We start from the raw sequence: 14521 nt of genomic DNA, 5'->3' as shown, positions 1-14521 counted from the left end.
TAGCCGCACGCTATTGGCCACTTGCGTGAGCACACGTCGTATTGAGGCACCAACCGATTTTCTTACGAGCCCATTTTTTTCCCTTTTTTCGTTATTCTTTCGATTAGGGGAGATGTAGTTAACCGGGTTAAAGGTCACTGTCAGCGTTTCGTAGTTGATACTAAATTATTTTTCAACTGCCGTTGAAATTTCCGGAAAGTTTGTCAGTCAACATTTTCGGTGGTTGAAGAGCCAGGAAAATTATTCATTTGAGAAATTATTAAACATTAAAAGTGAGAAATCCTACGAAACTTTGAGTGGGAATATTTTTTTCTCGTGAATTCATTTTTCTCGTTTTTCATTTTCCTATTCTCCCCTTCAGAAGAGATGCATTTATCCGAGATAAAGGTCGTTGCCAGTATTTTACTCCATTTTCTGTTATCATTTTTCGCCGGAATATCCGGTACATTTTTCCCGAATTTTTATCAAGTGCCACTTCCCCTAAAATTTTATATCATTTCATAATAAAAACTTTTCCATTCAATAAAAAAATTCCCATAGGCTTTCAACTCCTCCCCCACTGTCCCCTAAAAAGTAGTGAAGATGGTAAAAATTCAACTATTCCCTACAGAATATTTATAATTCTGCAAAAAACTGAAATTCCATTAAATTTTCAACCCGGACAAGTGCTTCCTGTTGACTTAATCTTTCTCTCCATTTATTTCATTATTTTTCCTTCAAGCAATGTTCTTGCCCGCGTTAAAGGTCACTGCCAGACACATCCCCGTAGCAGTGAGGAAGCTCCGGAGATGCAAATGGAAACATCAAAGAATCCAGAGTGGACCCCGAAACGAGGAAATCCCGTTCTTTCTCCTTCGAGTCCTGAGTTGAAAGTTTAAGCGACGTCGGAATATACATCGAACCGTTTCTTTTTTCGCCTCTTTGATCTCACTAGTTTACTCCTTGACTCTCAGTTACTAACAACACTGCCGCTCAAGTGGGCACTGAATTGGTAATGGATCGATAGATGTAAGGGGAGAGGGGATAAATATAGATGTTGACATTTTTTTAACTGGATAAAAAGTATGTCATTCCGGATGTAAATAATTTTCCATGATATGTGCAGGGGGAAAAAAGAGAGAAAAATTACCAAATGAGTCGATTAGAAGTTTCCTAATAATGTTATTACAGATTTTTTTTTCATGTAAATTTTGTAAAAGAGAATTTTTTAAAATATAATTTTTTTAAATAGAATTTTATTATTGAATGTTGCTTCCCCTATACATATACTATTACGTAAGTGGATTTTCATTGGTGATGGTCGGGTAAGAGGAATGGAATTATCGGAAAATTTATGGAATGAGGGAATTTTTCTAGTCGTAAAGTCGTATTCCACCCCTCGTCATTACGCTTCACTTCCCCTCTGATAAGATTCGTTATCGGTGTATTTTATTCGGTGATGATGGAATATTTGGGCCAATGGTGAGGGCCATCGACGGGGATTATTTACACGTAAATTTCATTTACACGAATAAAGTAGGTAACATTATTAGGTGAAAGGAAGCATTTTATTTTTGGAATTAACCGCGAGAATAATTCTGCGAATGTGAATTTTTTCGCCGACTCCGAAACATTATGGAGGTTCTATCATTATCGCGGGGAGAAATGGAATTTTTCTAGGGCTGTTTCATTAATTTTTGCGGGAGCGAGAGTTGCCCGAGTGAATGTTAACGATGTTAAGCAGGTAAATAATAATTTTTCCACGTAAAAAATGATTATTTACCGGAGGGTGATAGGGAGGGGCCAGTGTATAATGGAAAAGTATGATACTTTGGTCGAGAGAAAAATGACTGACTTGACTGTCAAATAATCCTCTAAATAGAATTTAAGGATGAGTTATAAATCATTTAATAAATTTCCCGTCTTTTAAAGTCTCAACACGCCTCCAAAGAATTATTCCCCTTATTTTATCATGCGAGGGGTCAGAGATGTTCCACATTTGGGGACAATTTGTTGAGTTCATTCCATTCGAAGGGGAAATACCTCTAAAAATTATGTGAATGATTTTCCGTGAAGACAACCAGTGGATGAGACATAAGAAAATATAAAATATATCTTTTTTAATGCAATTTATTAGCGCGCGAAATAGGAATAATTTAGCTAATTCCCTCATTTTTTTTTCATGCAGATATTCGTTCGAAGTTTTAACACGTTTCTGAGAAAATATCCTACGGACTCGTCATTTCTCGAGTGAAAGGAAAAAAAAAATACAATACATAGTCGAGGAATAAATGAAGCTGGGGGAAAATCGCCGGTTCAATTCTCTCCGGAGCCATAACGCCAGATACTACAATTTTACTCTGCCTTCACCCCCTGGGAATACTTCCGTAAAATGTTTCAATGCAAATTTTTATCAAGTCTTTCGACTTTGGAATGGTCTATCACCTGAACAATTGGAGTGAATTGAGTGCTGAGAAAAATGTCTGCCGTGTTTTAAAGATATCGTTCATTTTGAAAAAAAAATAATAATAATTTCAACATTCTCTCCGGCAATTTTGACCCATATCTGTGGAAATTATTTTATTACCCGTTGGCGGCGTATAACATACAGTACGGGGATGAAAAATTAATGATTCAGTCGTATCGATTGACCACTCCGCTCCGATACTTTATCAACGTACAATGGGCCTGAACTTTCCGTGACACGTTTCCCTAGAAAAATCCCATTCACCCTGAAAATTAATTTGCATAATTGAAGCGATTTCCCTTGAAGCAATTATACGAAAAGCTTTCCTGAGGGGTTCGTCAAGAGGCCTAGGGTAAATGACACGAGTGTATTTTAGCATGGAGAAAAAAAATTGGAGAAAATTTGCCGAACAAGTGGAGTAAAGTACAAGAATATTTTTTTAAATTTTCTTCTCCCCTTCAGATCGAATTTTTTTTCTGCGCAGTAGTTCAACAACCTCTATATTACTTTATCGTTGCAATCTCTAATGTATCAATATATATTACCGTATTTTATTTTATTAATATATATTTAAAAATAGCGAGTGATTTCGATCAAATTATTCCCCAACTTCCGAAATCATCGTCAAATATTATTGGAAAAGGGTTATTTGAAGTAATAATGTCTTGGAAATAATTGTAACTATTTCTCTGCTTTATTATTTAACTAAAATAATTGTGCTCGGAAGACACATCCGCTCTGTACCGATTCCCTAGAGGAACTAACTAGATTTACAAAGGGACACAACACCCTGGATCTTTTAGTCACATTCTGTCAAAGAGCCCTATTCATTTCACTTTGTCTACATACTTAAAATCAAACCTAAACACCATACCTCACCCTTCTCAGAATTCCATCCCATAAAAATTTTTCAATTTAAATATAAACATTCAGAAGAGAATGTTTACATTTAAGATTAATTTTTGTTCTCTATTTATTTCCAGGGCTTATTCATTTATTTCTAGGGCTTATGAAAAATCCAACTGTTGGAATATTTGAGTACAGTTCTTTCATTGTCCTACAAAAATCACTCGACACCTCTTTTACTTTCTGGGAAACAGCTCTACTAAGGGACTAATTTACGATCGGTTGTACTCCGCTTTCGAGACGATTTAATCCTAAACATATGCTGAAATTTCAACAACGGACTGTGTTCCTTTGAGTCATAAAACTGTTTTTCTTTTCCCTGAGAGAGTTTTCCCTTTGATATAGTTTTTAGTCTCTGGACAACGGTCCTCTAGCTAAGACGTGCCTTCCTCGTGCTAATAAAGAATATCCTATAAAGTATTTTCACTGTCCCTCTTGAATAATTTGTTCACTTACACCCATATTCCAATACCAACAAATATATTTTTCAAAATTAGTCTGTTCATGTTCCATTGTCACGCTCTTCCCAGAATGTACATCTCGTTACATCATGACCCACTTCCCCCAACCCCTTCCGCGCCATCTTGGTAAATCGTGTACCTGCATGGCATTCAAAGGCGGTAGCGAGTGGTGAATAGAAGCTGGGAATCCCCGTGGATCCTCTTTGTGGCCCCCCAGGCGGTACCATAACCTCACTCACGCTCTTCTAATCTCAGACACTGAAATCGATTCCCTGAGATGCTGCCCACCCCGTGGCTTGCGTTTCTGCGAGAATGTGTTCCTGGCTAAAGCCATATCGCAACAGCTGCTCCGGTCTGAATGTATCCCCGGACTTGGAAAATTTTCAGATAAAGGGTGACTTGACCCCACCCACCTCTAACCGCAGACATTCCCCAATGGAGTAACCATTGCCATGAGACAGCTTTCAGCTCTAGATTTTGTGGGTAATAAAAAAGTGAGAAGAGGATATGTGAATGGAGGAGAGAGTCCTGGGGTTGGTCACAAATCACTGTAGGTCAGCTGTACCCGGGGGAGGTTGTGAGGATTATTGGGCTGATTTGACAGCTTTCGGGGTATTATTCAGGTTTATGGACCATTACAATAATATCCCCGGGATTGCTGGGAAGAAAAAAAAAACGTTACAATATTCGGTGGGGTAAATGACTAATTGTGCGGGCTGGCGTATGCGTTAAGTTCAAAGTATCAAATTATTTCATCTTGTTAAAAAAAGTCATTATAAATGAGAAAAAAAATGTAAATTCCGTCGGTCAATGGGAAATCAGTAAATAACTTGCCAGAAGTATGATAAAGCGTTAAAAGCTGATAAAGGCGCTGAGGATTTTTTTTTCTAGATTATATTTCCCTCGAAAACACAATTTTCTTTCATTTTCTACTTTATGCGCATCTCATGTGCAAATGAAATTATAATCATAACCCCTGAAAGCTTTCAGTCCGGGTAATTGAGTTACCCAACGGATTATTGGAGATGAAACGGAAAATATTATAATTTTGTCGATGGACATTAACAATTCACCCAATGAATAAATAATCCCATCGTCGCTGAGCATTTATCGATGAAGTTGCTCTATAATTTCGTAATTGAATTTTAACTGAAATTATCGGGGCTTTATGGAGGCTATTTCCGCGCATTGACTTCATTTCCATCGACTCGATATTTGATTTCGGGTGAATAAACATACCTCTCCGCCATCGCTTAAAGTAAAATACAACGTAATTGATTAATGAGTTTGGCCTTTGGCTGGTGCGATTGGAGGTGTTAAAAGGCTCAATGTCTAACTTGGCAGGTTACGGTACTCAAATGCCCTCGGGATTAGGGGCTCACTCCGAGACGGATCAGTTAGCTCTTCAACTGGTGTGACGCCCGGGGAGAAGTCGGGCCAAAGGGACGATTTAGATTGTGCAAACAAGGCCTCTAAACTCTCTTCCAAGTGACGTTTATCAGAGTGTAGAATGACTAATGGAGAAAATCATATTTACGAATCTTGAGTTATTCTGAGTTGAAATGTTTTCGGTATAATTTTGGGAATTCTTGTTAATCGAATTTTAATTATATTATCGTATTCAATTTAATTATTTTTTATTTAGTGCTGCCAAATACAGCCGATTAGGCTTTTTAGACTTTTACTTATTTGCTGATATTATCACATTTTTAAGGGGTTATTCTCATGTGAGCACTTCAAAAAATCGATTTTTTTTTTATATTTTGACAGTAAAACCTATTGAAAACATGCTGTGAAAAATTCAGACCGAAATTCATAGTATTTGATAAGTTACAGCTCATAGTCGCCGACGTGTCGTAAGCGATTGTCTACGACGTGTCGTAGTCCTTGTCTAAGGACTACCGCTCGACAGTGAAACCGTGAGATTAAAGCGCTATAAATTTTTTAAAATTTTGACCGCCGGTGCCCGGGATCGAACCCGGGTCGTTGGCTTGCGAGTCTAGCACTCTAACCGCACGGCCACTGCCGTCGGTTCAATTCAATTATATTTTTGTTATTAATTAATTACATCTATTTTTTCAGTTATATTTTGAATTGCCAGAAATTTTTATTTTGCGAGAATGGAAAAAAAATCGTGAATTAACTCACGTCACGTATCTTCGTCTTCGATCCAGCGTTTAATTATTGCTAATTGTTCCCCCGCGGTCTATTGACCAACCGTGGAAGCCGATACGCCAGGGAATGAGCATTAATGGAGCCAATGAGCAACACGAGCCTCATTACACGATACATCTGATCAACAACAGTATCGAGTCCATCGGACATGCCTCTGTTTGCACTGAATTTCGTTGGTGTTGTGAAAAAAGCTGTGCTTTCTCGGGGTTAAACGATACTCCCTCTTCTTTTCATTAAAGAGTTTTTTTTCACAAGTTGATTAATTTAGGGAAGTTATTTCAATTTTTTACGCAAAAATGATGCGACCGTTCCGCACTTCCTTCGATGAGGAGTTGACTGACGCTTCATATTCTAAAATTTGCCTTTTCGCTGTTTATTTGACGACAATCTTCAAGGTTACCAGGAGAATATATTGAGTTTGGTATCTCGTGTATGTGCCAGTCCGGCTTCTAATCCCGCGTAAATTCCCTTAGACCAATTGCCGGGAGAATAGCCGATGAAAGTCCATTGAGTGCCACAAATCAGAAACTACCTCGTTTTGTTAATGTCCTTGAATGTTGAAGCCCCACTGTTGCTCGTGCCTCCATTTTTATTTCTCCAACGAGAGAAGAAAATATGGCAGAGAAAAAATTCAATTTAATTCTTCTACGGAATGAAATTTTGGATGAAAATTAGACCTCCAGAGGACGAAACGTGCAACGAAATGACAATCAACTACTTTTTAGCTGAAGTTTTCTCGGAAAAATTAGACTTGGAACGTTAATCCTTCTGATAAAACTAACCTTCGTCTCTCGTTTCATCCCCTGGAGGTTTAATTTTTTCTTAAAATTTCGTTCCGTGTAGGGAAGTCGTGGAATTCCCAAATAGCTCGAGGAAGTTCAGACAAAATCAGCGAATTTATAAGAAATTCGCGGCAACACCGAGAATTTCACAGAAAGGGAAATATTCAATGTAATAATTCCGAAAATAAGCACAACTTTTCGCTACGTCAAATTCTCCTGAAAATCCAGACGCATTAATCCACAAGTATGTTGACAAAGTCCTCTCCCCTCATATCTCCATTCACTTGAAAAACAGATACAAGTATTGGTGACACTGAAGACTTCCCCCCTAAGAATATTCTCGCAAGTTTTCCTCGCACAATTGCCAAAGGGAAAACTTTCAAACCCACAAGAGTTATTGTTGGTGGTGTGCATCCAGCGAATGGAGGGGGTATAAGGATTATTCTCGCTTCGTTGAGCCGGCATCACGTTAACCCGACGTTTGGCGTCGAGAGGTTGGTGGTGAACAGAGAAAGAAGAGTGAAATCAGGGGGAGGGAAATAAGTTGCCTATTAAGTTTCTCAGGAGGCAAGTTTACCCTAGACTGGGGTGGGCGTTGGGGGAAAACTCCCCAGTGGAAGTTGAGGTGGATCTGGTTGACTCCTTAATGTTGCATCGAACACCTCTCTCTTTGACTTTATTTGCCATCATCACTCCATTCAACACCTGTCTCGTGAAGTATCAAATTTTCACTCTGTCTTTCGTTACTCTGGAACTAGTCAATTCTTCAATTTTTTTCCTCTGGATATGTCTGCAGTTTCGGGGAAAAATTATCGGGAAATCCCCTATGCAAAAATGGTAGTCTGTTAAATATGATAGACAGATTTTCGCGGTCCTATTTATTAAAGGAGAAGCACATAAATTAAGTTAGCTACGTAAGATATTTGCTAACTTCATGCGTAAGACTTTTTCCTTATTGGTCGTTCGGGTTTATAGTGGACGAGATCGCCAGGGCGCCGAATTTGAATTTATTCCGAAGTAGAACATGTAATATTTTCGATGGTGACTTAAACAATCAATTAGTAGAATTTATGGAATTGTTCATGTTGCCCGAAAATGAGGTAGTTTCGTTTCATCGTTATGATAAGTCACCATCGAAAATATTACATGTTCTACTTCGGAATAAATCCAAATTCGGCGCGCGAAGCGCGCTTGCGGTCTCGTATTTTATTAAGGCAGGATTAGGATAAGATGTAAGGCTAGAATTTTGAATGTAGTTTTATCACTTTATTGATTTTATCCATTTACCCCCAAATATTTAGACCCAAAAATGGAAATGATCAATTGTCAATTTCCGTTCCTCCGAAATGCCCCGACTATATCTTGTAAAATAATAATTAATCCCCCAAACGATCTCTCAAACATTCTAACAACGCGACATAAACCGTCGATTTAAAAATCTGGGTTAATTCAATCATAAAAGGAGGATAGCTCATCAGAGGATCAATGACGGAAACCAAACCCGATGGAGACCAATTAAAACCGGAGGCTCGCAATTAAACCAGCTACTCCCTCCCTTCACAGCATATTTTCCCTTCCGATTTACAGCTGAAAATCTCCATCCCGATATTCTTCCACTTTCCTTTTTTTCCCTCAGTATTCCCCTTTCCTCCTCCTCGCCCCATCGAGTAACGAGAATTCGTTACCTCGTTACGACGTTTTGAGAGCAATTGTCAATTCGAATTAAGAGTGTTCCAATGTCGGAAGTCTCTGTTGACGATATGGAAAAGGCTCTTTATTCATTCTCCACTGGGATGTTTTCCCCGCTATGCAGTCTCCCAAGTAATCTCATCAGTTTCCTAGATTAAGTTATGCAAATGACCATTAGCAAAGACGAGACTGAGTAAACTCCATAATTCTTGAGAAGAAAAAAAAAATGAATAAAGTTAAAATGAAATTTCGAGACATTTATCTTCTCTGTCCTTTTGTAAAAAGGACATACACCTCGAATCTCGAATCGAATCGAACATATCGAAATTCCGTAACACTTATTCGTGATTGGTAGATACATTCACAGCGGCAAAATTTGAATTTCACAAGTACACAAGTATCAAGTAAATCAAGTCAAAGGATGAGTTAATTAGTAGAAAATAAAAACTTAGTTAGAAAATGGAAATGAAACAAGTTACTCATCAAATGTAAATATCTATATCTTATCGAAACTCCTGTATTTTCCAAGTCGTCTTACAGCTTCAAGACATTTAAAATATTGCATGTTGCCTACAAGTGGGAAATAGATCAGCTGTGAATATATCAGCAATTTTTAAAGATCCATGTTTACGAGATGATGACGTGTTCAACGTCATACGCGATTACTTCAGGATCATTTTGGTATAATTATTTTGAATTTAAATATTACATTGACTTTTTATATCCCTATAATTCAACTGCTCTACTCATACAGTAGTTAAAATAAGGTGCGCTCACCGCAAATGTGACTTAAATAAAAAATATCACAACAATTAAGATTAACCAAATCGCGCGCGGTGGCGCGCGACTATGTCTCGTAAGGATAAATTCACGGGGCCATAAAGAATATGAGAATGAAGGTCAAATTTAAAATGGAACACATCCATAAAGGTTATGCTGTTCCAATGGCTCGAAGAGCGGAATCATGATGCCCACAAAGGGCTGATCACAACTGAACCTTCAACAACACTAATGTAAAAAAAAATTTCTGTTTCAGATGACATAGAATGGGTTGGGTGGCGCTAGGGCGGCGTGCGGGTGGTGGCGGCCGCCTATCATCCAACCTCTCGCTGTCTTTCGCCTCCCTCGCAAGTTCCTTCATCTTCACCACTCTCTGTGTCCTCACCCTAGCCCTCACCCTAGCTACCCTCGTGCGTGCCGAGGACATGTACGTATTCAAATTCTCATCCAGTGGGAAAATAAATGAAAAGAATAATAATCATACCCATGTTCTTTAAACCTTGAATAATACGCAGCTGAATAATATTACTATCTAAATTGCTACGAGCTCAACTACTCTCGAGTGTCGTACATGTTCATGAATATGCATCAGCTTTTTTTTTTCATCCAAATATAGTCAGTAGTCTAAAGCCGATAGACACGAAGTTCTGGTATTTCTCGGAATTAATATGCTGACTATAATTTTTAGACTTCAGGTTTGTCATCGATTTTATAATTAAAAAAAAAGCCTAGAGTTTATGTCACGATAAACCGTAGTAATACAATATAATTTCGCTGAAATTTAACATTATCATAGAAGACTCTAGTATTTACTAATTGATAGAGTGCCTTGCAGTGCCAGATTTCCCAGAGACCACGATTTATCGCATTGTGAACAGAGAATAGGTGCAATTCAGGGCTGATAAAAGCACGTGGAAAAATTCTGGAACGAGTAAAAGAAAAACATTTTTTTTTTTAAACTGGAGAATCTATTTTGCAGCTTCGAGGAGGGCAAATCGGACAAGGAAATACTGGACAACTTGCTGCTGTCGACGCGTTACGATAAGCGGCTTCTACCACCGGTCCAAGGTACACTACGGCCCCCACCCCACACCCGTGAAGACGAATACGTATCCGATCACCTTGTACCCAATGACCAACCATCATCCAACAACCCTGAGCACCTCGAACATCATCGGCACCAATACCATCACACAGCACGACACAACCACAGTTCACTGCTCACCTCTCGTCGAAAGGGTATCTTTCATCATGAAAGCAACGCAACATGAACAAATTAACAAGCTAACTCAGTTAACAATACAAGAGAAGATGATTTATTTTTTTCGAGTTGTTTGGTTGGTAGCGAGGAAAGAGAAAGTCTTCCAGGTTTTATTATCCGCCATTTGAATGGCTGGTATGGTAGGAGATTTAACAGCGACGCACGCGTAATCGAAAATACTCTGATTTTGGTTTTGGACTATTGCAAATGGGTTATAAGAAATAAGAACAATTCAATAAGTAATTTAAACTGTTTTATTCTTTAAGATTTCAAGTCAAATAATTATGCTCGGAAGACACGTCCACTCTATACCGATTTCTTAGACGAACTGACCAGGTCTACAAAGGGAAACAACACCCTGGACCTTTCAGCCACATGTTCTCAAAGAGTCCTATTCATCCCACTTTGTCTTCATACTTATAAACAAGCCTAAATGTTATACCTCACACTTCTCAGAATTCAAACCCATAAAAATGTCTTTCAACACTCAGAAGAGAATAAGATTGACTTTTGTTCTCTATTTATTTTATGAAAAATCCAACATGGACTGTCTTGGGATGAAGAAAATATTTCGGTTGAGTTGATGGTGGCCAAGTCCACCAACTAATCATGTACTGTACCTTGAAAATTGTTTCATCCCACCCACGATCATGTAAAATATCCTTCTGCCAACATCGCCCATTACTGATTCTCCTCACGTCGAAGTTGCATAACCCCTGTCTTCATCATCCGGTGATTCAATCCCACGGGACGTACGTCAAGCACGTGTAGCATCGCCACCTCACTGGAGGATTCATTAATGATACTGGAAGAGATCAAGCTCTCGCTGGGAGACAGCTGTTGTCATGACAGAAGTGTACACCTCCCAAGTATACACGAGTGCATTCACTACAAGCAATTAACATCCCATTCACTCCCCACCGCTGCTCCCGTCACCACATACTCTGAGACTGAATTTTGTAAGTTGAACCTGCTGTCACATCAGAGCCAAACTAGTTAATTAGGAACCAGGCAAGTCGGGGTCAGGGAAACCTGATTAGGCCCGGGTCGAGGCCTAACGGAACCCTATCCTATTCCTGGATTTTCATATCAGGTCTTGATCTGGTTTGAATATAACATACGAATCAGGTCATTGTCAGTCATACGGAATCAGGTCTTGCCATGGTGGGAATGTGGCATGCCTGAGTACAGCAAACGACAGGCATACCTCATCAGGTTCAACAAAGGCTGAAGCATGGCATGCCATATAAGAAATAGTCAGTCACGTCGGATCAGGTCGTCGTCAGGTCGAGGTATGACATTCCGGAGTGTGGTAAACCTGAGACACACCTGATCCGGCTCAGCTAAGGTTGAAATATGGCATGCCAGAGGTCAAAGCAGAATAATAATAATAATGATAATAATACAATCATTATTATATAATGTTTTTTCAGAACTGATAGATATTATCATCATTACATTTGTAATTTTAATAATAAGTATCGAATTTTATTGATGATAATAATTGTTAATTGAACACCAATACCACCAATTGAATAACAATTATTAAAATGAATAATTGATTATCAATAATTATTAATTAAATTGTCAATGAATCAGCTTTGGTGAAACAAAAGAAGTAATAATATATTGTTCAAGCCATGAGGCAATCAGCCTGATTTGGCCTGGACGTGACATTACATTACATTCTAGATAAGGTCTTGATGTGGCAATCTCTAGGTAACCGGACGAGGACCTGACTTTTAAAATCAGGTTACCATATCTGAAAACTCTTCTGAGGTGTGTGATTGAGTCCTTTTCAATTTCTAAGTTGTCATTTTCATGGTCCAAAGGGAGCATCGCACAAGAGCTTGTCCATTAATCTCTCAATATGTAGAACACTCAAACCATCTTCTGTATGATACACTAAAGAGTATCCCTAAATTATCAAAGATAACAGTTTGGATGAGATTAATTTATCCTGTCGCCATTACCAAGAAATCTGAAAGGCAAATTTTCAGAGTACAGCATCCAGTGTCTTGTTTGGATATCAAGTAACGATGTAAATACAGTGACACTGCACTTCCCCCTTATCTTTGTGAGTCAAGGTGCATAAGAGTGTAGCTATCCACTCAACCATCTTTCTCCATCCCCTCGAGGGGATTATACAGGTTTGTGTGTATATCCATACTTGGTGTCAAAGAGGGTAACATGTATATAATGCCAAATACAGATAAACTAGTCAGCCCTGGGGACTAGTTGCTGTTGTACTTTTCCCTGGTCTTGGTAACGTTTGTGTTCAGTCAAAGCTGAGGCTTGCCAACAGACGTCGATTATTCTGACGTTGCCATTGCTGTGGGATTTCTAATATGAAACTGGAATTTATGCGTTGGACTTCGTGTTTGGGGCCAGCATTCTAAAGCTCTAATGAAATTCTTACCTAATCAAACGGTTAACGTGAAGCAATTGAAGATGTGGCATTATTATTTACCGAATCTGCATTCCTGTTTTGGTCTGCAAAAGCGTTCTTCGTATCTGTCAATGTCTTCCACTTCCATAAATCCATTTCGAAACATGGGAATGATCAATGATCCCAATTTTACGGGTCTAGATCAGACCCGAAAAATAAATCAAAGCAGTGAAGCTACAAATTTTTTTTTTTCATCGAAACCTTTAAAACATCATTTAGCAGTCTCAATTAATTAAGATCAGAGTATTTTCGGCACCGCCATAATACACAGCACTGTGAAAACGGCTCTCAGAAATCCGTCTCACTTCTCTTGGAGCTTTGGCATAAACTAGGACTCAAAAGCTTGTGGAATAATTTTAACAGACTGACGGACCAGTAAAGCACACAATTTCAAAGCAGTACAAAAGAGCTTGCTGAGTTAAGCTTCAGTAGATTTGTTAAACCCATTTTAATCAAAAAAAAAATCGCAGAAATTTAGTTAAAAAATCAGCCCTCGTCTCTCGTGATAATTAAAGGTACACAGTGATTGAAGATTACCATCAATGATGATAATTTTGGATAATTAAAAATTCCAAAATGAATAGTAGCAGGGGCTAACAATTAATTCATCACTAAAGCATTATAAAAATTACACCATTCAGATAACCACGCCACAATAGTTTTCACCAGTGTCTGGTGAAAACGAACCATTTGTAGCCAACCGACATTCGTCTCATTTACATCAGAATCCAATTAGCTGTCAGGGCTCTTTAGAGCAACTCCTTGAGGTACCGTGATAAGACAGTTAACGTGAAAGAGCCCTGGGCTGAGGAATAGATGAATGGAGATTTAACGGATCACTGACGGTGACACAATCATCCTGATGGTTACACAGGAAAAAAAAAAAAGTTGAGGAAAAATAAGGGAGATAGTAAAGCAATGGGGGAGTGTTAAATTTTTTCAGAATTACTTTCCCTCAGAGGTTTACCTCATTTTTTTTTCCTGCGTAAAAATTACATCAATAACAACGCCCAACAGGAAGAGTGATCATGTATAAAAAATACTCGACATCACCAATTGTTCCAACAATTTGAAAATTGCAATCTGGAATTGCATATTCCTTTCTCTGAACATGAAAGTCCAAAGGGGTATTCGAGACGGTTGAGCATAGTAGCTTGCATAATTCAGTGTTCATTAAGCCGTTGGCAGCCGTCGACGTGGCTTTTAGATTTCAAATATCCCGAGGGTCGACCTAATTCTAGAAAAAAAGAGTGGAAATGAATGGGTGAAACATTTCCGAAACGCACTAAGTACTACCCTAGGGGGTAGACTCGTCAATTCCAATGTTTAACAGTTTTTTAAAATTATTTCAAGTGGGATCACTCTTCTGTGTGGGTGCTTGTGCTCAGATTAACCGAGTCCAAGTGGCAACAGTGAAATTAACGACTTCATTATTTAATTATTATGGACTGAGAGAAATTCGTACTGAGTTACGAAGACAGTTATCTCGTATTAAAATTGGGGATAAAACTCATCGTTTTGGTCATCTTTTGACAAGAGAATAAATGTTAAATATTAATTCTACAACCCCCA

At 38.4% G+C, this 14521-nt stretch overlaps 1 protein-coding gene and 1 long non-coding RNA gene across 19 annotated transcripts in view; one reads left to right on the top strand and one right to left on the bottom strand.

The window, feature by feature from the left end:
• Window positions 1-14521, bottom strand: part of LOC135168344 (uncharacterized) — a 58352-nt gene that overhangs the window by 12993 nt on the left and 30838 nt on the right. The window lies entirely within an intron of this gene.
• Phcl-1 (pH-sensitive chloride channel 1) overlaps window positions 1-14521 on the top strand; it is a 77680-nt gene that overhangs the window by 35935 nt on the left and 27224 nt on the right. For all 17 annotated transcript variants that reach the window (XM_064132379.1, XM_064132383.1, XM_064132380.1 and 14 more), the window contains exons 3-4: window positions 9496-9666; window positions 10219-10307. In XM_064132379.1, coding sequence (XP_063988449.1) covers window positions 9506-9666; window positions 10219-10307 — 250 coding nt within the window. In that variant the 5' untranslated portion in view covers window positions 9496-9505. The remainder of the gene's footprint in view (window positions 1-9495; window positions 9667-10218; window positions 10308-14521) is intronic.

This window comes from Diachasmimorpha longicaudata, chromosome 13 (assembly GCF_034640455.1).
Source record: "Diachasmimorpha longicaudata isolate KC_UGA_2023 chromosome 13, iyDiaLong2, whole genome shotgun sequence".
Classification (NCBI taxonomy): domain Eukaryota; kingdom Metazoa; phylum Arthropoda; class Insecta; order Hymenoptera; family Braconidae; genus Diachasmimorpha; species Diachasmimorpha longicaudata.
The sequence above is the reverse complement of the archived record's forward strand: the minus strand, read 5'-3'. Positions and strand labels throughout refer to the sequence as shown.